At 52.4% G+C, this 22,714-nt stretch overlaps 1 protein-coding gene across 6 annotated transcripts in view; it reads left to right on the top strand.

The window, feature by feature from the left end:
- Positions 1-21,706, top strand: part of RIPOR3 (RIPOR family member 3) — a 106,198-nt gene extending 84,492 nt beyond the window's left edge. For 4 of the 6 annotated variants that reach the window (XM_021920934.2, XM_021920936.2, XM_021920935.2 and 1 more), the window contains 10 exons: positions 2,982-3,111; positions 5,118-5,690; positions 10,312-10,442; positions 11,751-11,874; positions 12,494-12,629; positions 13,283-13,444; positions 14,807-14,968; positions 15,456-15,658; positions 18,422-18,505; positions 19,980-21,706. In XM_021920934.2, the coding sequence (XP_021776626.2) occupies positions 2,982-3,111; positions 5,118-5,690; positions 10,312-10,442; positions 11,751-11,874; positions 12,494-12,629; positions 13,283-13,444; positions 14,807-14,968; positions 15,456-15,658; positions 18,422-18,505; positions 19,980-20,327 (2,053 nt within the window). In that variant the 3' untranslated portion in view covers positions 20,328-21,706. The remainder of the gene's footprint in view (positions 1-2,981; positions 3,112-5,117; positions 5,691-10,311; positions 10,443-11,750; positions 11,875-12,493; positions 12,630-13,282; positions 13,445-14,806; positions 14,969-15,455; positions 15,659-18,421; positions 18,506-19,979) is intronic. The other 2 variants (XM_017944696.3, XM_017944695.3) reach the window with 1 other exon arrangement.
- Positions 21,707-22,714: the final 1,008 nt, after the last annotated feature.

Here is a 22,714-nt window from a genome sequence, read left to right as displayed (position 1 = left end):
GAGCTGTAGGACTTCTGATCAGGCCAGGCCCAGGTGCCACGAGCCAGGCCTTTGTGCAGATAATTACGAGCAAGTTTCTTTGAGGCAGGAGGGTCTACGGGGACCTACCTGCTCCGAGTGCAGGGCTGGACACAGGCCAGGCTGAGCATCACTTGCCTCGGTGCTCCCATGCGCTCACCTGGCTTCCCAGCCTTCCCTGTGCATGTTCCACATGGAGGTTCTTCTGTAAGGGCGCCCCTTTTACAGACGAGGGGTCTGAACTGAGTGTCCCCTGCTCATTGGCTGAGCTTCTTAAAGGGGCCTCTAACTGGGGGTGTCCAGTTATTGGTGGAGGGTCTTGACAATGAATTGTCCAGGTCCTTGGCATTTTGAACAAAGACTTGAACAAAATGTACAAAAGTAGCAGAGGAATGAAATGCAGGAATGAAGCAGCAGGGCTTTATTAAAGCAAGAAAGCAGGTTGGGCACGGTGGCTCACGCCTGTAATCCCAGCACTTTGGGAGGCCTAGGTGAGCAGATCACCCAAGGTCAGGAGTTTGAGACCAGCCTGGCCAACAAGGCGAAAGCCCGTCTCTACTAAAAACACAAAAATTAGCCAGGTGTGGTGGTGCGGGCCTGTAGTTTCAGCTACTTGAGAGGCTGAGGCAGGAGAACTGCTTGAACCTGGGAGGCAGAGGCTGCAGTGAGCCAAGATGGCACCACTACACTCCAGCCTGGGCAATAGAGCAAGACTGTCTCAGAGAAAGAAAAAAAAAAGAAAGAAAAAAGGCAAGAAAGCACTCTGCAGGGTGGGAGTGGGCCCAAGCATGTGGCTTAAGGGCCTGGTTACAAAGTTTCTGGACTTTAAGTACCCCGTTTGAGGCTCCTATGGGCTGCCCCTTGTCTGGATAAAGGATTTGGTCTGTGGTTAGAGGCCGAGGTGGATGGCACCCTATGTAGATAGAGGGATGGTCCTTGTTTTGCCCGTAGCCCATCCAAGGCATCCTCCCTTTCCATCTGGGCCGTGTGGAGGTGGGAGGGCTGTGGGGAGCGTTTCTTTTGATCCTTCAGTGTGGGGAGACGGGATTTTCCCTTTTGGGTTAGCTTTAGGAAGATTGCGTTAATTGGCAATTCTCTGTCCCTTCAGACCTTGGTGTCCTTCCTTGATTTAGCATACATTGGCCTGAGGTTTCTGCCTCCAGATCCTGCTCTCCTGCTCCTAGTCATTGTCCCTCACCATCTGGCTCAGGGCCCTCAGGGTGGTCAGAGGCTGAGAATTTTTTTTTTTTTTTTTTTTTTTGAGACAGTCTCGCTCTGTCGCCCAGGCTGGAGTGCAATGGCGTGATCTCGGCTCACTACAACATCTGCCTCCCAGATTTAAGCAATTCCCCAGCCTCAACCTCTCAAGTAGCTGGGATCACAGCTGCCCGCCACCATGCCCAGCTAATTTTTTTGTATTTTTAGGAGAGATGGGGTTTCGCCATGTTGGCCAGACTGGTCTCAAACTCCTGACCTCAGGCGATACACCCGCCTTGGCCTCCCAAAGTGCTGGATGACAGGCGTGAGCCAGTGCGCCCGGCCTTCAGAAACATTTCTAAAGGGGTCGAGGCCATGTAACTTGGAGTTCCTAGGCTGCATCTGTGACCATGTGCAAGGCCCTGGCCTTGGAGACCCAGGCCTCCATTTCCTGTTTTTTTTTGAGATAGAATCTCGCTCTGTTGCCCAGACTGGAGAGCAGTGGCATGATCTTGGCTCACTGCAGCCTCCACCTCCCAGGCTCAAGTGCTTCTCCCACCTCTGCCTCCTGAGTAGCTGGGACTACAAGCGTGCATCGGTCACCACGTTAGCCCAGCTCATGTATTCATTTTTTGTAGAGATGGGGATTTTGCCAGGTTACCTAGGCTGGTCTCGAACTCCTGAGCTCAAGTGATCTGGCTGCCTTGGCTTCCCAAAGTGTTGGGATTACAGGTGTGAGCCACCGCACCCGGCCCATTTCCTCTTAAATCCGTTAAGTACAGTGATGTCTGAAGAGTAGCCAAAGCCTTTAGTGATCTTTAAGGCTTTGGAGTCAGAGAAATCTCTGTGTGAGGCCGGGCGCGGTGGCTCAAGCCTGTAATCCCAGCACTTTGGGAGGCCGAGACGGGCGGATCACGAGGTCGAGACCATCCTGGCTAACACCGTGAAACCCCGTCTCTACTAAAAATACAAAAAATTAGCCGGGCGAGGTGGCGGGCGCCTGTAGTCCCAGCTACTTGGGAGGCTGAGGCAGGAGAATGGCGTAAACCCGGGAGGCGGAGCTTGCAGTGAGCTGAGATCCAGCCACTGCACTCCAGCCCGGGCTACCGAGCAAGACTCCATCTCAAAAAAAAAAAAAAAAAAAAAAAGAAATCTCTGTGTGAATTCAGTTCCATCTCGCGTGGTTGGTTGTGACACTGCCCTAAGCAAGTCACCTATCTCTCAGAGCCTTCCTTTCCTTCCCTGTAAATAATTTTCCAGGCCACAGAGGGCTGTCACTGGGGGTGGAAATAAGGATTTGTGTAGTGTTTAGTAGAGGCCGGGCTCAGTGGCTCACGGCCTATAGCCCACCACTTTGGGAGGCTGAGGCAGGCGGATTGCTTGAGCCCAGGAGTTCGAGACCAGCCTGGGCAACATGGTGAGACCCTGTCTTTACAAAAAATAAAAATCAATTTAAAAATTAGTCCGGCATGGTGGTACATGCCTGTGGTCATAGCTACACAGGAGGCTGAGGCAGGAGGATCACTTGAACCCAGGAGTTCAAGGATGCAGTGAGCTGTGATGGCACCACTGCACTCTAGCCTGGGAATCAGAGCAAGACCCTGTCTCAAAAAACAGTTTAGAGCAGAGTTCCTTGCACACCATCCATGCTATTATATTGTAAGATGAAGACCATCTACCTGTGTAACCTGTGTAACCTGGGCCGTCTGGGCCTGAGATGGCCTCTGGGCACTGATGGCATCCTGGCCTTCTGTTCTCTCCTCCAGCCCGTTTGATACTGAGAGCTTCCTGGTGTCACCCAGCCCCATAGGCAAGTTTTCTATGGGCAGCAGGAAGGGCTCCTTGTACAACTGGACACCCCCGAGCACCCCCAGCTTCCGGGAGAGATACTACCTGGTGAGTGGGCCTTCCCCGGGGCAGGGCTGCTGTGGTCACCCTGGGATGGGGGCAGCACGCGGGGGCTGGGCTGAGCAGTCTGGCCCTCCCAGACATGGCAAGCCTCAGGCTCAGCCTCCGTTTGGGGTGATCCTGGGTGTTCTCTTGTGCGCTTTCTTCCTCTGCTGCTAGCCTCCATCCCAGCCTGGGTTCTGGGCTTGGCTGGTTCTTCAGAACATCTGCAATGGGCTCTCTGGATGGTTCTACCACCCCAGCCATGGCCTTGGCCTTAAGATATACGTTTCTAGTAATATTACTTGACAGAGTGCCTAGTAAAACATCTCTTTCCCGTGATCTCCATGGATCAGGGTCCCCTCCTTAATGCCAACTCCTGTAATCAGTTTCTTCCATATTCTTCCAGAGATAGCAATCCATCTACTAGCAAGTGTATGCACCTCTTTCTTTTTTTTTTTTTTTTTTTTTTTTTGAGATGAAGTTTCACTCTTCTTGCCCAGGCTGGAGTGCAGTGGCACAATCTCAGCTCACTGCAATATCCGCCTCCTGGGTTCAAGCAATTTTCCTGCCTCAGCCTCCTGAGTAGCTGGGATTATAGGCACACACCACCACATCCAGCTAATTTTTGTATATTTTTAGTAGAGATGGGGTTTTACCATCTTAGCATCTTAGCCAGGCTGGTCTCGAACTCCTGACATCAGGTGATCCACCCACCTCAGCCTCCCAAAGTGCTGGGATTACAGGCATGAGCCACCGTGCCCAGCCCTCTCTGGACTTCAATTTCTGTATCAGAGAAGTGAGAATAACAGCACTGCCCTTATGGGATTGTTGTGAGAGTTAACTGAGTTAATGAACACCAACCATTATCATTGGTTCAGCTGATGAGAGATAAGCGTTCGTGTCCATGTACCCAGATTCACACTGTGGCACTGTATTCACCACCCGTGTGGCCTGAGGACCTCTCCAAGGTCAGGGCAGTGCCACCCCCATGGGGTGTGGTGAGGGTAATGCGAAGGCCCTAGAGAAGGGCCGGCAACCTCAGAATGCTTAATGACAGTTGCTGCTGTTTCTGTGGTGTGTATATCGGGCCCTTCATTCATTCATTCGTTCATTCATTCATTCACTTCACTCATTCAAAACTAGGCTGGGTGCAGTGGCTCATGCCTGTAATCCCAGTACTTTGAGAGGCTGAGGCAAGTGGATCACCTGAGGTCAGGAGTTTGAGACCAGCCAGGCCAACGTGGTGAAACTCCGTCTCTACTAAAAATACAAAAATTAGCCAGGCGTGGTGAGGTGCCACTGTAATCCCAGCTACTCGGTAGACTGAGGCAGGAGAATTGCTTGAGCCCGGGAGACAGAGGTTGCAGTGAGCTGAGATAGTGCCACTGCACTCCAGCCTGGGCAACAGAGTGAGACTATTTCAAAACAAAAGAAATGAAATTATATGCTAGGCTCTGCTCCATGCCAGGCAAAGACTGTGCCCTCAGGGAGCTGAAATTCTACAGGGGAAATAGATGATACCAAAATCCGACAAGTGCACAGTCGGCCCAGGGGCGTAAGGACTGTGGGAGACAGCAGGAAGGGAAGGGGCCCACTGGGGCCAGGTGGAAGTTGCCGCTTAAAAAAGGCTGTCCAGGGCGGGTTCTCAGGAGAGGTGACACCTAAGTAAGGTCCTGAGGAGGCGAGGGCACAAGCCGTGAAGGCACATGGGGAAGAGTGGCCAGAGCACAGTCAGTGCAAAGGTTCTGAGGCAGGCACATGGGGCCCAGCCCACAGGGCATGAGCAACAGTCAGGAGGCTGCTGGGAGTGAGTTGGAGGCGGAATGAGGGATAAGTGCAGAGGGGGGACAGGGTCTTGTCTGCACCTCTGGGATGCTGGTCGCCTGGGCAGGCCTCAGTCATCCTGAGAACACGGGCATGCGGAGCAGGTGTGTGTCAGGGGAAGCCCCTCTGGGGGACTTGCTGTGGTCCCTGGGGTGGCTGGTGAGGCCACTCCTGTGTCCCCTCTCCAGTCTGTTCTACAGCAGCCAACACAGCAGGCCTTGCTACTCGGTGGCCCAAGAGCCACCTCCATCCTCAGCTACCTGTCTGACAGTGACCTCCGGGGTCCCAGCCTAAGAAGCCAGAGTCAGGAGCTGCCTGAGATGGACTCCTTCAGCTCTGAGGACCCCCGAGACACGGAGACCAGCACGTCAGCGTCCACCTCAGATGCGGGCTTCCTGCCGTTGGCCATCGGCCCCCACGCCTCCATTGAAGAGGAGGCCCGGGAGGACCCCCTGTCCCCAGGTCTCCTGCCAGAGATGGCCCACCTCTCGGGAGGCCCATTTGCAGAGCAGCCCGGCTGGAGGAACCTAGGAGTGGAGAGCCCCAGCCTGCCACAGGGCTCCCTGTTCCACAATGGCACAGCCCCAAGTAGCCAGAAAGGCCACGAGGAAGGGGCAACCAGGGACAGAGAGGAGGGACCTGGCGTGGCCCTCGAGGGGCCTCTGCAGGAGGTCCTGGAGTTGCTGAGGCCCACGGACTCCACCCAGCCCCAGCTCCGGGAGCTGGAGTACCAGGTCCTAGGTTTCCGGGACCGGCTGAAGGTATGCCCACCCCACCCTGGGCGGCAGCCCTGCTTTGCTGATGGCATGGTGACTGGGAGTGGGCTCTGGGGCCACACAGCCTGGGCCGGCATCCTGGCCTCATCCCTGCGTGACCTGGGTAGGCCATGTCTCTGTGAGCCTTGGTTTCCTCATCCGGCAAGTGGGGATAACAACAGGCTTCATGGGGCTCAGGAAGAGTCTAAGAGTTCAGAGTAACAGCTCAGCACATCCAGCCAGAACCTGGCCCGTCTCTCACCTTCTGACCTGGGTGGGTGGGGCTGTGGCTCGTGGCTACAAACCCAAACTTGGAGTGTTGTCAGGGTCAGAGCTGGCTCCGTGGAAGGCCCCACACAGTTCCGCTTGCCTCATCCACGCACCCCGCACCGAACCTTCTCCTCCACAGGGCTCATACCCCAGGGCATTCTCAGTTCACAGGAGGGCTTAGGTGGCAGGTGGCTTTCAGAGGTGCTGACCTGGGCAAATTATTATATTCCCCTCTTGTGTTTACACAAATTTGAATGTACATAAAATGTATACCACTAGTACCTATTAATACATCTATTAACTTAAGGGCGTCCTTCCCTGGACACCCTCTTTTATTTTTTATGTATTTATTTTTTGAGACGGAGTCTCACTCTGTTGCCCAGGTTGGAGTGTAGTGGTGCAATCTCGGCTCACTGCAACCTCCTCCTCCCAGGTTCAAGTGATTCTCCTGCCTCAGCCTCCCAAGTAGCATGGATTACAGGTGCACACCACCACACCTGGCTAATTTGTGTATTTTTAGTAGAGATGGGGTTTCGCCATGTTGGCCAGGCTGGTCTCAAACTCCTGACCTCAAGTGATCCCCCTGCCTCAGCCTCCCACAGTGCCGGGATTACAGGCATGAGCCACTGCACCCGGCCTGGACACCTTCTTCTAAATGGCAATTCCCACCGGGCCCTGGCAAGCCCATCCCTTCCTGCTCTGTGTTCCCGCGGTCCTTATGCCCTCAGATTGGCTGTGCACTTCTCTGATTTTGCTGTTTTCTGTTTTCCCCTCTTTTGTGTAAGACACACTTTGGCACTGAAATAGTTAACAGCTCTCTTCAAACACATTTTATCGCTACCCACACCTCCAACAGGACAAACCAGCACAGGAGAAACAAGTTTCATTTCTCACTTTATATCCATAACTTTAAAAATATGTTCCGTTTACCACTGCTATGGTTGTTAAAAAGGACCTGCCTAAAATTTCCAGAAAAAAATTTAAGAAATAATGTCACCTTTTTTGGTATTTTATGTTTTTCGTTTTTCTTGAGACAGGGTCTCACTGTGTTGCCCAGGCTGGAGTACAGTGGTGCAATCTTGGCTCACCGCAACCTCTGCCTCCTGGGATCACACAATCCTCCACCCTCGGCCTCCTGAGTAGCTGAGGATACAGGCACACATCACCATGCCTGGCTAATTTTGTTTATTTTTTGTAGAGACAGGGTCTCACTTTGTTGCCCAGGCTGGTCTCAAACTCCTGGACTCACACAAGTCTCCCGCCTCAGCCTCCCGAAGTATTGGGATTACAGGCTTGAGCCACGGTGCCTGTACCTTTTTTGTACTTTTTATTATTATTATTATTATTTTTTTTTTTTGAGATGGAGTCTCGCTCTGTCACCCAGGCTGGAGTACAGTGGCCGGATCTCAGCTCACTGCAAGCTCCGCCTCCCAGGTTCACCCATTCTCCTGCCTCAGCCTCCCGAGTAGCTGGGACTACAGGCGCCCGCCACCTCACCTGGCTAGTTTTTTGTATTTTTTAGTAGAGATGGGGTTTCACCGTGTTAGCCAGGATGGTCTTGATCTCCTGACCTCATGATCAGCCTGTCTCGGCCTCATGATCAGCCTGTCTCGGCCTCCCAAAGTGCTAGGATTACAGGCTTGAGCCACCGTGCCCGGCCTCTTTTTTGTATTTGAGTCAGCATGCACATTTGTCACATACTTGTATTTTGAAAAATTACACCCGATTTACATAAAAATGTTAATGCCGCAATAATGTAATCATTTTAAACATCTTTGAGGAACTTTTCTTTTTTTGGCAAACGAAGTCAGAACAATGCAAATTGATTACAGACCGTGGTTTTTAGTTTGACTTTCTGGAGAGAAATTACACACACATTTATGCAAATCTATGTGTATATGAATACATGTATGATGCTGGGCGCGGTGGCTCACGTCTGTAATCCCAGCACTTTGGAAGGCCAAGGCAGGTGGATTGCTTGAGGCTAGGAGTTCAAGAGAAGCCTGGCCAACATGGCAAAACCCCATTTCTACTAAAAAGACAAAAAAATTAGCCGAGCGTGGTAGGGTGTGCCTGTAGTCCCAGCTACTTGGGAGGCTGAGGCGGGAGAATCACTTGAACCTGGGAGGCGGAGGCTACAGTGAGCCAAGATCACACCAATGCACTCCAGCCTGGGCAACAGAGCAAGACTCTCTCTCAAAAGAAAAAAAATCGTGTGAGTGCATACATACACACACACACATACACGATTTATCCTCATTCTTCGTGGATTCTGTATTTTGAAATTCATCTACTTGCTAAAATTTATTTCTAACCCCCAAGTCAATACTCGAGGCGATTCCAAGTGGTTTTTGGGGCTGGGCAGAGTGATAGAAAATCTGAGCTGCTCGAAGCGCACATTCCCAGCTGAGGTCAAGTGAGGCAACACTTTGCCTTCCTGTTTCAGCGCCCAAACGGTAAACAAGCTTCCTCATGGTCTATTTAATGCCATGTTTTTCAAGTTTTTCTGCTTCTTGTTGACGGTTTCACTGTTTAAATGCCTCCCAAGCCCAGAGCTTCAGTGCCGGCTGGTGTTCCTCAGTCCAGGAAGCCTATGAAATGCCTTACGGAGAAAATGCGTGTTAGATGAGCTTCCTTCAGCCATGAGTTGTAGTGATACCGGCTGTTGAGTTCAATGTTAATGAATCAAAAATAGCCTTTTTTTTTTTTTTTGAAATGGAGTCTCACTCTGTTGCCAGGCTGGAGTGCAGTGGCATGATCTCGGCTCACTGCAACCTCCGCCTCCTGGGTTCAAGTGATTATCTTGCCTCAGCCTCCCTAGTACCTGGGGTTACAGGCACCTGCCGTCATGCCTGGCTAATTTTTGTATTTTTAGTAGAGATGGGGTTTCACTGTGTTGGCTAGGCTGGTCTTGAACTCCTGACATCAGGTGATCCACCTGCCTCGGCCTCCCAGAGTGCTGGGATTACAGTCGTGAGCTACCACATCCGGCCAACAATAGCTATTAAATAAGGTGTCTTTAAATCGAAAGACACATACAAGGTTCTGTATTGCTGTGTTGATAAAACTGCTGTGACCAGAGGTTCACAGGAACCAAACCCAGTATCTCCCTTAGGAGCAGTGGTTTAGTTTTATAGAACATAACTAATTTTTTTTTTTTTTTTTGAGATGCAGTCTCACTCTGTTGCTCAGGCTGGAGTGCAGTGGCGCAATCTTGGCTCACTGCAACCTCCGCCTCCCCAGTTCAAGCAATTCTCCTGCCTCAGCCTCCTGAGTAGCTGAGACTACAGACCTGTGCCACCATGCCTGGCTAATTTTTGTATTTTTAGTAGAGATGGGGTTTCATCATGTTGGCCAGGCTGGTCTCGAACTCCTTACTTCAAGTGATCTGCTCGCCTTGGCATCTAGAACATTACTACCTTGACTATTGAGAATCAACAGTCTATATGCATGTGTGTATTGATACGCACGTACATACACATGTATGCATATATTTTTGCATTGGAAAATGTGATCTCTGCAACTAGCCTTGCTATTCCCTTCGTCCTCGAGATTTTCTCTTTGGGCTCAATGGTTAGGATCCTGGTTTTGCTTTATGGCTTCTGCTTGGGCTGTGCTGTGACTGCAGTTTGTGTTGGACAAGGCCTGGGTGGGTTGTGCTGGGAACGGGGGCAGGGACCAGCCCTGGAGCCAGCCACGAGTTGGGGACAAGACAGAAATCTCCAGGGAGGGAGCTGCCACTGGAGGCTCTGGTGACTTGACCAGTGGTGGGGTGGTGGCTCCAACACTCTCCGTTAACCTGTTGGGGAGAGAAACCCAACAGGGTGGAGGAACCTGGAGCCCACAGGCCTTTGAGCCTCGTGAAGAGGCGTTTGCCTGACCTACACTATGTATTTAAAATACTTTGAAATTTGTTGTTGGTATTTCAAAACTGGGCAGTTTCCCATACAAATCCATGTTTTAGGGTTTTCTTAGAACTGGGCAATCTATGAGCGCGGCCGCCTCTTAGGGGAGGCACCTGTGCTCCTGCCTCCCCGGTCCCTGCTGGGGCCACTCACTCACTCTTGCCATTGGCCTTGTCCCTGTGGGGGTTTGAGATACAGAGGAGGGTTTTCAGATCTGTCTCCCTTAAGATTCTGCTCCTACCTTGTCACAGGCCATTCAGGAGGGACTTTGGGGGGTGCCACGCCTGGTGCCATGCCTTGGGCCAGCGGCTGGGCTTGTGCTGGGGGATGGTGTGTGGGATCAGGGCTCAGGACCGGACACTGCCCAGGTCTGCTGTGAGGCCCCTGAACAGTGTCCCAGTCGGATGGGTGGGGCCCGGTGCTGCCCTCAGGTCTGGCCACTTCGTCCACAGCCCTGCAGAGCACGGCAGGAGCATGCCTCGGCCGAGAGCCTGATGGAGTGCATCCTGGAGAGCTTCGCCTTCCTCAATGCCGACTTCGCCCCAGATGAGCTATCCCTGTTTGGGGGCTCCCAGAGTCCCCGGTGAGTGTACCTCCTTCCAGCAGTAACCCAGTGGCCAGCATTCCCACCGGGTGACCTGAGCTCCACATTTCCTGCTGGCCTCCCGGTCTGTTTCTCCCACTCTCCTTGGCTCAGCTCTTGTCACTCTATCGTGCACCCCTCCCCACGCCATCCCCGCACATCCCCCACTTGGCTCAGAGCTGGTCCTCAGTGACCATGAAGTGGGTGAGATCATCCCAGCTTTGCCCTGAGCATTCTGCTCCAAGGAATACGCTTTTATTATTATTTTTTAAACCTTAAAAAATAACCACCGAGTATATAGAAGTTCTTTGAGGCCAGGCACAGTGGCTCACACCTGTAATCCCAGCTCTTTGGGAGGCCGAGGCAGGCGGATCACCAGAGGTCAGGAGTTTGAGACCAGCCTGGCCAACATGGCGAAACCCCGTCTCTACTAAAAATACGAAAATTAGCCAGGCATGGTGGTGGGTGCCTGTAATCTCAGCTTCTTGGGAGGCTGAGGCAGAAGATCGCTTGAACCCGGGAGGCGGAGGTTGCCGTGAGCCGAGATCGCGCCACTGCACTCCAGCCTGGGCGAAAGTGAGACTGTCTCAAAAAAAAAAAAAAAAAAAAAAACTCTTTGCCCTCTAACCAAGGTGCAGCAGTACCCAGTGCCATTCCCTCTGTCCCACCGCAGGGCCCACACCTCCCATGACAGCTTCCCTCGAGGCTACACAGCCTCACCTTCCCCACCCTCCGAGGGCTTCTGCATCCACATCTCACCACGTGGAAGAGCGGGGGCTAAATTCCTTCTCCTCGCCTCTCACAGTCCCATGGGCCAGTGTGGGATTTCGTGCCACACTCGCTTCCGCCCTTCCTGAGTAGTCGTGAGTGGGTCGGGCAGCAGGTCCAGCCTCTACCACGGGGCGGACTTGGTGTGAGGTGCTCTTGCCCACCATATTTCATGCACCCCTCATGGCCTTGAGTGTGGGGCTCCTGCCTCCCTTGACAGATGAGTCAGCTGAGCCTGGGGGAGGCAGGCTTGTCCAGCGCCACAGAGCTGGGATTAGTTGGAATTGTCTTCTACCTCCACGAGACATCCTGGAAGATGACTGCCCGCCCTGCCTTCCCCAGGCCCTGGGCCACACCGTCCAGCTCTGGTTTGAGTTGCTGCCGCCCTTTGCTCCTTTCCCCTTCCTCCTCGGTTGAACTCCCTGGGACCTGGAGTGGGCCTCCCTGACCTGGGGCTCTCTGGGAAGGGAGGGTTCCCCCTACCCTCAGAGGGAGCTGAACTGCTAACCGAATGGTCACCCAGTTCTCAATTCAACTCAGAAAGGACCGGCCCCTGCCCCCACCATCATCACTGAAAACGTCATCCAGGGAACTCACAGCCGGTGCCCCGGAGCTGGACGTGCTGCTGACGGTACACCTCCGAGTCTGCAAAGCTCTGCTGCAGGTGGCTGGGCTAGGGGACTTGTCAGGGCGGGCAGACGGGTTTGGAGTCCTCTTGGCAAAGGGCTCATCTTGAAGGTAGTGGGAAGCACCGTAAGGGGTGACAGACCCGCATCCTGGAAGCCCGTGAGACTGAGGCTGTTCCCCAGTGGAAGAGGCAGACCAGGGTCTGGGTGAATACTCCTCTGGCTCTTATGCAGCCCAAGCCCTAAACCAAAGGCTGTGGTGGTGACACTTTCATCTATAGATGCCAGAACCCTAATGCAAACTGGCTCAGCCAAGAGGAAAATGTATCGGCTCATGGCATTGAAAGCCTTCAGGCCTGGCTGGATGCACGGGTTCAAATGCTATCAGGACTAGGTCTCTCTCAGTTCTGCTTTGTAATGTGGGTTGGCTTCACTTTCAGGCAGGTTGGTCCCTGGCAGCAAAGGTGGTCCCTGGCAGCCCAGCCTGCATCCCATTAGCTCAGCCACCTTGGTGAAAGGGGAATCCTCAGATGACAGTTAGGGAGCTGCCCCCAGGACAGAAGAGGTGGGCACGAGCGGGTGGGAGCCAGAGTCGTAACGGCTGCCCTCAGCGGGCATGTTCCATGCTAACCTGGAGCATTGTGGGCTGCTTCCCAGAAACTGGCCTCCCCTAATTTATCAAGGCTGGTCCAGGAATGCCTGCTGGAAGAAGTGGCACAGCAAAAGCATGTTCTGGAGACACTTTCTGTCCTTGACTTTGAGAAGGTCAGCAAGGCAACATCCATCGAAGAGAGTAAGTCGCTGCCTACCACCCAGGGGCTGCGTGTGTGAATGGCGCGCGGGGACGGGATCAAAGCTCGGGGAGCCTCTTCTCCCTTCCTAAGAGCCAAAGTTAACCAGGGCCCAGAGTGGAGGCTGTGGCTGGGCTGGGCTCGGAGATACACACTCTTTGTGGGGAGGTAAGGGAGGCAGGTCTTGGAGCTGCAGCATACTCTTCAGTCAGCCGTGTGACTCTATAGGCAAATGATTCACCTCTCTGAGCCTCTGCTTCCCTATCTGTATAGGAGGAGGGAACTGCATAGGATTCAGTGGGCTAACCCTAGGCTACATTCAAGGTGCAGAATGTGCCCTCAAAGAGTAGTTGTGATCCCGCTGTGCCTCTGCCCTGTGGGACCTCCCCTCTCAGAAGGCCAGGTTCCTTGTCCGTAAGGAGAGGCTGGTGACAGCAGCCCCTCCCAGGTTGTTGTGGGGACTGCAGGTGGTGGCCCTGGTAAGATGCTTAGAGCCAACGCTGCTCATGTGTCACATGGGAATGCAGGGAAGGGACCTCGCATCAAGCCACACCGTCCTCCCCACCCCCTCAGGTCCCAGTGGAGGGAAACCTTTGGGGTCCTTGTGACGTGCTCTCCCCGAGCCACCATTCAGTTTCTGAACTGGGGCTTTCAGTCATCCCACAGGCCTCGCGGAGGAAGGGGTGCCTGAAGCTGTGGAGAGGGTGCACAGGGCCTGGCAGAGTCCTGTCCTGCCCTGCCACGAAGCTGCTGAACCAGCTCAAGAAAGCCTTCCTGCACAGAGTCAGAGGGAAATACCCGGGACAGCTGGAAATAGGTGGGTTCCTTCCTGTCCTGTCGTCCCCTCCCACAGAAAGGCTGTATTGAGTCTCCAGGGCCTGCAGGGTGGCCACAGCTGGCCTCATTTCAGCCCTGTCTTCGCCTCTGAGTGTCTTCATGCCATCAGACGGAGGAGGTTTCTCAGCTTCAGTGCAAGTCGCTGCCCTTTCACTGGGCGAGAAGGGGCCTCCACCTGGGGCCTTCTGAGCAGTCTGTGGAGCCCTGAAGCTGCGTGCAAACCCTGATGGGCCAATGTATTTTTATTTTCTTTTTCTTTCTTTTTTTTTTGAGATGGAGTCTCACTCTGTGGCCCAGGCTGGAGTGCAGTGGCACAATCACGGCTCACTGCAACCTCACCTCCAGGGTTCAAGTGATTCTTCTGCCTCAGCCTCCTGAGTAGCTGGGATTATAGGTGCGCACCACCACGCTTGGCTAATTGTCTTTTTTTGTATTTTTAATAGAGACGGGGTTTCACCATATTGGCCAGGCTGGTCTCGAACTCCTGACTTTGTGATCCGCCCGCCTCAGCCTCCCAAAGTGCTGGGATTACAGGCATGAGCCACTGCGCCCGGCCGCTGGTGCATTTTTCTGGGGACAGATTCCATGCCTCCCACCAGAGCCTGACGGGGTAAAGAATGAACCTTACGGGAAGGGAGGCCTCTAGAAATGTGGGCTGGACTGCGTTCTTCCCAGAATGCGGAGCCATAGGGCCTTCTCTGGAGCAAGTGAAAGGCGACAGTCATGTTCCAAGCACCACCTGGGCTGCTGGTTGACATGCATATTCCTAGTCCCTGCCTCAGGATTTAGATCCAGGTGTGGTGTGGGGCCCTGGGCATGGGGATGAACCCAACACGGTCTGACTCAGGGTGCGTCGGAGTCACAGTCCTGACTCCAGCTGGGCACACTCCTCCCCCATGGCACAGGGAGTACAGTGAAGGACACCTGCCCTTGTGCCATCAGAAACCCTTTTATTTTTTTGATATGGAATATGGAGTTTCACTCATGTTGCCCAGGCTGGAGTGCAGTGGTGCAATCTTGGCTCACTACAACCTCCACCTCCCGGGTTCAAGCGATTCTCCTGCCTCAGCCTCCAGAGTAGCTGCGATTACAGGCATGTGCCATCACACCCAGCTAATTTTGTATTTTCAGTAGAGACGGGGTTTCACCATGTTGGTCAGGCTGGTCTCGAACTCCTGACCTCAGATGATCCGCCCACCTCGGCCTCCCAAAGTGCTGGAGTTAAAGGGTGAGCCACTGTGCCCAGCCCAGAAAGCCTTTTAGCTGACCAGGTTACTCCCAGCTGAGAAGCGTGGAGGGTCGAGGTCTCAGTTTCTCCTGATGTGCTCTCCCCTTTGGCCAGTGTGCCGCAGGCTCCTGGAGCAGGTGGTCAGCTGTGGTGGGCTGCTCCCCGGAGCTGGGCTCCCCGAAGAACAGACCATCACCTGGTTCCAGTTTCACGGCTACCTGCAGAAGCACAGTGTCTCCGACCTGGAGAAGCACTTCACCCAGCTCACCAAGGAAGGTAAGGCTGGGGTGGGTGGCTGTCATAGCAGAGGAATATCCACGGGGCCCTGTCACATGCAGTTTCTCAGGTTATAATTTGGAGCCACTACATCTATCCCCGCCAACTGTTCTTTTGGGAACCCCGATTTAATGAGATTCCGCATTCAGCCAATGGGGGCTGATATCAGCTCCAAGGTAAGTCAGCTTTAAAAAGCACGGAAGAGAGTTCAGAGCTGGGTAGGAGGGTGATCTTGGCTGGCCAGAGTCCCTGGAGTGTGGGCTGTGGTTTTATTAATTTTTGGAGCATATTTGATTCCGTGTTAAAAGGCCTTCCTGAAGATTCCAGGAGTTCCCTGGGAAACTAGTCCAGACTGGGCCTTGGTGATCATCCCAGTGGGTCTGGGATTTGTTCCTCTGTGGCTACTGGCAGCAGCCAAGCAAACTTGCAGCTGTCCTGCCAAACTCCCACTCAGGGGGCCCGGGCCCACCTCTTTTCTGTCTTCTAGTGACACTCATCGAGGAGCTTCACTGCGCAGGGCAGGCCAAGGCGGTCCGGAAGCTGCAGGGGAAGCGGCTGGCCCAGCTCCAGCCCCTGCCCCAGACTTTAAGAGCCTGGGCGCTGCTCCAGCTGGACGGCACTCCGAGGGTGTCCAGGGTGGCCAGCGCTCGCCTGGCGGGTGCAGTCAGGAACAGAAGCTTCCGGGAAAAGGTACGTTGTCCAGGGCAGGTGGCAGCCCCTGGCCACAGATGTGTGGGCACAGGTAAGCAAGTGTTCTCATGGAAAAGTACAAAGAAGTGAGTGCCAGGGGCTGCAGTGGCTGTGAGCTATTTTGATGGAGGGACCTGGGCTGCCACCTAACACACATGAATGCACCTTGCTGCTGCCAAAGCCAAACATCTGAGATGTCACTTTGCATGCTGAATGTTTTTCTCAGTGGTTTATTTATTTATTTATTTATTTATTTATTTATTTATTTATTTGACAGAGTTCTGCTCTGTTGCCCAGGCTGGGGTATAGTGGCATGATCTTGCAACCTCCGCCTCCTGGATTCAAGCAATTCTCCTGCCTCAGCCTCCCGAGTAGCTGGGATTACAGGTGCCCATTACCATGCCAGGCTAATTTTTGTATTTTTGGTAGAGATGGGGTTTCACCATGTTGGCCAGGCTGGTCTCAAACTCCTGATCCTGTGATCCGCCCGCCTCGGTCTCCCAAAGTGTTGGGATTACAGGCGTGAGCCACTGCGCCCAGCCTTTCTTAGTGTTTTGATAGTCATCCTTATTTACTTTCAATTAATATTCGTGGCTACCTGGTAATGGGTCATTGTGTTCAGTCCATTTGAAAACCAAGAGAATGGACCTCTCTGCCTTTTCACTCTTGGCCTGTGACTACTGTATGTTTAAGCCGCGACACTCTGAGGGGTTCAGGAAGGGTGACATCAAGGGCATAGTCTACACTGCTGGTCTCAGCTCCAGACTGGAGAGGAAATCTCCAGTTCCGTTGCCAATAGCCCTTCTTGGAGCCCATCCGCCTACTTTGTGGTTGTTTTAAACTCTTTATTTGGAGACTTTTGAACTTGCAAAAGTAGGCAGAGCAATATAATGAATCCACCTGCACCCATAACCCAAGCCCAACCACCATCAACTCATGGCCAATCCTGCCCCTTCTCCCTCCACTTCCCTGTATCACTTTGAAGCAACCTGAGGCATCCTATTTGACCTTAAATAGTTAACTGTATGTGTCAAAAGGTTAAGAATTCTTTCAAAAATCACAACTCTAATACCATTACCTTATCTAAAAAATTAACCATGAATTTCTTTGTATCATACATCTTATGTTCAAATTTCCAAGCCTCAAACATCCTGTTTTTTGCTAAACTAGGATCTACATAAGGACTCACATTGTGATTGGCTGATGGTTTTCAATTTCCACTTAATCTAAAGGCTTTTTCTCCATTTCTTTTTCTGCTTGCAATTAACTTGACAGTCCCAGGTTGTTCTAGACTATCTAGACTTTGCTGCTTGCAGGAAGTTTAATGGTAGTTTAATATATTTCTCTGTTTTCTGTAGTTCCTGAAAACTAGTAGTTGGTTGGCTTCCAGGATCCATTGAAGTCAGGTGTATTTTGTTTTTTTGGGTTTGGGGGTATGGAGGTATCTTTTCATACTGTAAACAAGGCCTCCATGGCCAGATGTGGTGGCTCACGCCTGTAATCCCAGAACTTTGGGAGGCCGAGGCAGGTGGATCACTTGAGTTCAGGAGTTCGACACCAGCCTGGCCAACATAGTGAAACCCCATCTCTACTAAAAATATAAAACAATTAGCCAAGAGTGGCAGTGCATGCCTGTAGTCTCAGCTACTCGGGAGGCTGAGGCATGAGAATTGTCTGAACCTGGGAAGCAGAGGCTGCAGTGAGCCGAGATTGTGCTACTGTACCCCAGCTTGGACAATGAAGTGAGACTCTGTCTCCAAAAAAAAAAAAAAAAGCCCTTCATCTTCATGTGACAGACTTGAGAGAGTAGGAAACACTGAGGTGGGGGCCAACCCAGTGACAGATCGCTTGCCCTCAGGTGAGGGTGCTGAGGAGGGAGTGGGCTGCCATGACCTGGCACCCCGGGATTAGAGGCAGTGGGTAGTGTGACATTTCCATACTGATATGGCCTGACAGCCTTCACCAGTGCCCTGTGTAGGAGGAGCGGGAGAACCCGATCCTACTCCCAGTCTCCCTGTCTTCCCAAAGCAGCCGACACTTCGGAGAGCCACCTGAAGATGGGCCCCCCCACCGCCCCACCCGTGCAGTTGAAGGTGCAGCCACTCGACTGAGTGAGCACAAACCCACTCCTGGGTTTCCCTTTGCAGCCGCAGATGCTGGACTCCCCTGCGGGCCGGGCATGACCCCGTGTGCTTTCTAACAAACCCTACAGCAACGCATGAAACAAGTGCCAGCTTTGTTTTCAGCTGAGTCAAGTTAGGCCCAAAGACATGAACTGATGTGGCCATGGTCGTGAGACTGAAGAGGGCACGGTCACCGCTGAGACTGGACAGGGGGGCTGAGGGGAATAGGCAGGTTTCCCTCTGGCCTGAGGCAGCAGCGTTGCCCGTTTTCAGCTGAAGAGGGCAATGCACATGGGATGATCAGTTCTTTTGTTGTTCTGAGCTGGGCATCTGATTTCTCTAATTCAGCATTTTATAGACAGCAGTTTCAGAATGCACTTCTGGAATATTATTAGACAAAAGGAGTTTTCTTCATTGTATTAGCCCTGGGACCAGTTTTTAGGGATAAATTAAACACCACAGTATAGCTCTTGTGACTGTGTACACCTGGCCCAAAGATGGACTGATCCTGTCCTGAACGTTGTTTAGAGAAAGATGGGCACAGCGTGCCTTACTGTCGGCACCTGGTGGTTGATGGACCCGGAACCATGGACTCCACTTCTGCTCACCCCTCCATTCACAGCCTCCTTACTCTCCCCAGGCTGTGCTCTTCTATACCAACGCCCTGGCAGAGAACGATGCAAGGCTCCAGCAGGCCGCGTGCCTGGCGCTCAAACAGCTCAAGGTGAGCCTGACGTTTCTCTATTAGTGGTTGACAGAGAAGCCTGCTTGTGGTTAGGGTTAAGGTTAGTTAACTTTAAAATGATTTCACTGGGGCCGGGCCATGGTGGCTCACACCTACAATCCCAGCACTTTGGGAGGCCGAGGTGGGCAGATCACCTGAGGTCAGGAGTTCGAGACCAGCCTGGCCAACATGGCAAAACCCATACACACAAAATTAGCTAGGTGTGGTGGCACATGCCTGTAGTCCCAGCTACTCGGGACTTGAACCCGGGAGGCGGAGGTTGCAGTGAGCTGAGATTGTGCCACTGCGCTCCAGCCTGGGCGACAAAGCAAGACCCCATCTCAAAAAAAAAAAAAAAAAAAAAAAGTATAAAATACAGAGATAGAAAAGAAAGTTATCCATCATCCTAGAATGTAGCAGAAGCAACGGCTGACATTTTGGTATGCTGCTTTTAAAAGTTTGTGGGTATGCGTGAGCATTTAAAATTGTTGATCCAAACATAGTTTAAAAACAGTCAACAAAACAAGAACATTTTGTGTTAGACTGGCAGCACTTTAGAATTCTTTATTTGTGGTTTTTTTTTTTTTTTTTTGGTCTTTTTTTTTCACTTTAGAATTCTGTATGAAGGGGCTATCAAGTATACACCTTAATTTAACCTACTCACCCGCTGTCATAGGAAATAGTTTTCTTCATCCAATTTTTATCATAAAGCATGTCATTGTGATCATGTTTGTGCATAAAGCTTTAAAAACATAGAGTTCTGAATTATTTCCTTAGGCTAGACCCAATTCTAGGGCCAGAGAATATGAGCATTTTTGAGACTCTTGATACAACCCACACATAGATCCCATGGATGTGAGGGGATGCCCGCTTTCCCTCAGCCTCACCTGCATTTGGAATTGCACAGCTGCTAGATGAAAGATAGTTCAATACAGATTGAACTCACTCATCCCATTCTTTCTGGGATGAATCAACAGGAAATTCTAAGAGGAGAAGCTGGTTAGGATCAGAAAACCAGCAAGGGCCGGGTGTCCAGTAGAGGGCGCTGCAGCGCATGCCGGTCCTTGGCCCGCAGGAGCAACCCGCGCCGGGCGCATGTGCCAGAGTCGGGCGTACTGGCACAGGCTGCCCTGGAGAGTAGGGTAAAGAGAGCATGGGGGAGGCAGGAAGGTCCAGAAAGCAGCAGGTCTCCTCCTTTTCAATTCTAGCCTTTCAGCAGGCATCCAGGAAGACGAGTTCTGCCAACAGCCTGACTCCCTAGCAGGTGTCAGGGCTGAAGAGGCGAGACACTTCCACAGTCCAGAGGTGCCTCTCATGCACCTGAGGCCACCTAAAAAACCTGGAAGCCTGGAGAAAAAGAAGGGGCTGAGGCCCCAGAGACCACGCTAGGGCTGGCCCTGCAGGGCCGCTAAGTGGACTCTACCTGCTGTTGAGAAGGCCCCCAAAGGATTCTTTTTCTCCTAATCTCGAGCAGGGCATTGAAAGCATCGACCAGATTGCCAGCCTGTGCCAGTCTGACCTGGAGGCCGTGCGGGCGGCAGCCCGGGAAACCACACTCTCGTTCGGTAAAGTGGCACAATCTGTGCAGCGCAGCGGAGTTCCTGGGGCCCTCAGAACCTGCGAGAGGCCACATCCAGCTCTCCCAGCAGGCAGAATAGCTCTGGGGTACCCGGGATGGGCACCGTTAGCAGCCCTGGCACAGAGCCAACCTTCACCCTTTGTGGCATCCTACCAGGGAGTGTTCGCTATCTTCTTAGACTTTATGACCTTTGGGATAGAAGCCAGAGGCAAGGCAGGGTTCCGATTCAGCAGGACATCCTAGAGTTAAAGGCAAGGCCCCCCAGGCCATGTGAGTCACCAGGTGGGGGCTCCCGCACATACTCCCTCCCCTGCCGCTTTGCAGAGACCACCGAGACCCACAGTCACTAAGCACTAGGGCCACCTTGGCCCAGGAGAGTCGAAGTGCCAAGGCAGGATCCAATCTGGTGACAGGTCCCTTTGCTATTTCAGGTGAAAAAGGACGGTTAGCTTTTGAGAAGATGGACAAGCTCTGCTCAGAACAAAGAGAAGTCTTTTGCCAGGAGGCAGATGTTGAAATCACAATATTTTAAAAAATCCTGGTGGTTGAGCACAAATCTCACATCGGTTTTTTGCCGCTGCCCGGCTTGGACGTAGCCTGCGCGCTGGGTAATGGTGCTGTGCACTCCTCCAGGAGTGTGAGCTGTCCAGAGCGCTGCCTGAGGCTCCAGCCACTGACCCAGCCCCAGGGCATAGGCTGGTCTTTTGTACAGAAGCAGAAAAAAGCAAGGCAGGGGCTGCCAGGCCTCAGTGGAGCGCTCGACTTCTGGCTGCGAGTCTGTGTGACCTTCCCAGGGATGCAGAGCTGAGCTGCACTAGGTGGCCACCTACAAAAGGGCCAAGGCCAGGCAAGTCGAGGCCCTAAATAAAAGGCTCCAAGACCAGTGTGTAAAACTCCAGGCCTCCCTGCCGGTCAGCTGCTTGGCACTTCTGGGTCAACAGGCGCTGAGATGCAGCGGGCTGGCAGGTGGCTGGCCCTGTTAATGCAAGACTGCTCAGGTCATTTCAGCAGCAGCCAGGTGTCACCTTGGTGAGCTGGGGAAGGCGGGAAGGCACAAAGCCAGGGTTTCTACACGCACACTCTCAGCCTGACCTGCAGCCAGAGTGCCGGTGGAACTCCCAGACAGCGGCTGGTGGACTGAGAACCTCATTTTCCCCGTTCAGCAGCACAAACGGAAGAAGCCACCACATCAGCCCAGGAGCCCTGAGTAGCACAGGCAGCAGGGCCACTCACTCTGGCCATCCGCACCCAAATGCAATCAAGCCAGCTTCGGAAGCTACCCTAGGGTCTCGTCAATAAACCGTTACAAAAGCCATCAACTGGCCTGAAGAAAGAGTTCACTGAAGAACACACTGTTTTAAAGAAAGAAAATTAGTTTCCTATGTAAGTCTTAAAAAAAGCAAACCATGTCCTGAGATGTCTGTGTTAATAGTGCAGACAGAACCTAGGGTTTGAGGTTGCTCTAGCAATGGCATTGGAGAACTTTAACTTGAACATTCTCATCGATACTTCCTGTACATATTTGGTGCTTTTTGGTTTAACTTAGTATTTATTTGCCTTGTTCATATGTTCCATTTTCTGAAATTTCAATTAAACTATTTTAATTGGTGTTTCACTTTTTACCCAAAAGAGTAGACAGCGGTTGTTTCCCCAAACACCTGCCAGTAGGGAGGTCACTCCTGTGGTCTTGTGGTGCGCTGTGGGGACACTTAAAGGAGGGTGGCCTCAGGCAGCGGCTCTGGTAAACGCTGTCTCCAGGCTTCTCTGCATGCTCTCGAAGGCTCCAGGCGTGCTCTCCCCTATATGGGCACTCTGTGGCACGGCCTTTGCCCTTTTGCCCCATCTGATTTCTGGCAAACCCCCTCTTTTTTTAAGCATCAGCAGTACCCACTTAGAGCAGGGGTCCTCAACCCCCAGGCCACGGACCGGTACCGGTCTGAGGCCTGTTAGGAACTGGGCTGCATGGCAGGAGGTGAGTGGCCGGCGAGCAAGCATTACTGCCTGAGCTCCACCTCCTGTTAGATCAGCTGCAGCATCAGGTTCTCATAGGAGCGCGAACCCTATTGTGAACTGCATGTGTTATTGTGAACTGCCTGTGCGAGAGATCAGCTTGCAAGCTCCTTATGATAATCTGATGCCTGATGATCTGAGGTGGAAGTTTCTATCCCAAAACCATCCCTCACCACCCCCAGGCCTGTGGAAAAATTGTCTTCCATGGAAACAGTCCCTGGTGCCCAAAAGGTTGGGGACCATTGCCCTAGAGCGTTCTCTTCTTGAAAGCTTAGAGGCCCTTTTTTATACCTGAAACAGTGGGAGCAACACTGACATCTGCAGCCCTAGGCCCCTGCGGGTCCACATGACCACAGCCTGTCCTTTTCCCAGTCTCATGAGCCTGGGCCTGCAGCCAGCTTTGAAACAGTCGAAGAACCTTGGAGGGTACCGGGGAACTCTTTGTACTATTTTGGCAACATTCTGCAAGTCCAAAATTACTTCAAAACGAAAAGTCAAAAAAATCACTTTGGGGGGAATTTTTACATTGTTTAATTTTGTACACAAATGAAAAACTGTACTAATTTTTTATCTTATTTTTAAGTCAACTCTATATCAAATGGACTTTACGTACTGAGATG

The sequence above is a fragment of the Papio anubis genome, chromosome 16 (assembly GCF_008728515.1).
Source record: "Papio anubis isolate 15944 chromosome 16, Panubis1.0, whole genome shotgun sequence".
Lineage (NCBI taxonomy): Eukaryota > Metazoa > Chordata > Mammalia > Primates > Cercopithecidae > Papio > Papio anubis.
The sequence above is the reverse complement of the archived record's forward strand: the minus strand, read 5'-3'. Positions and strand labels throughout refer to the sequence as shown.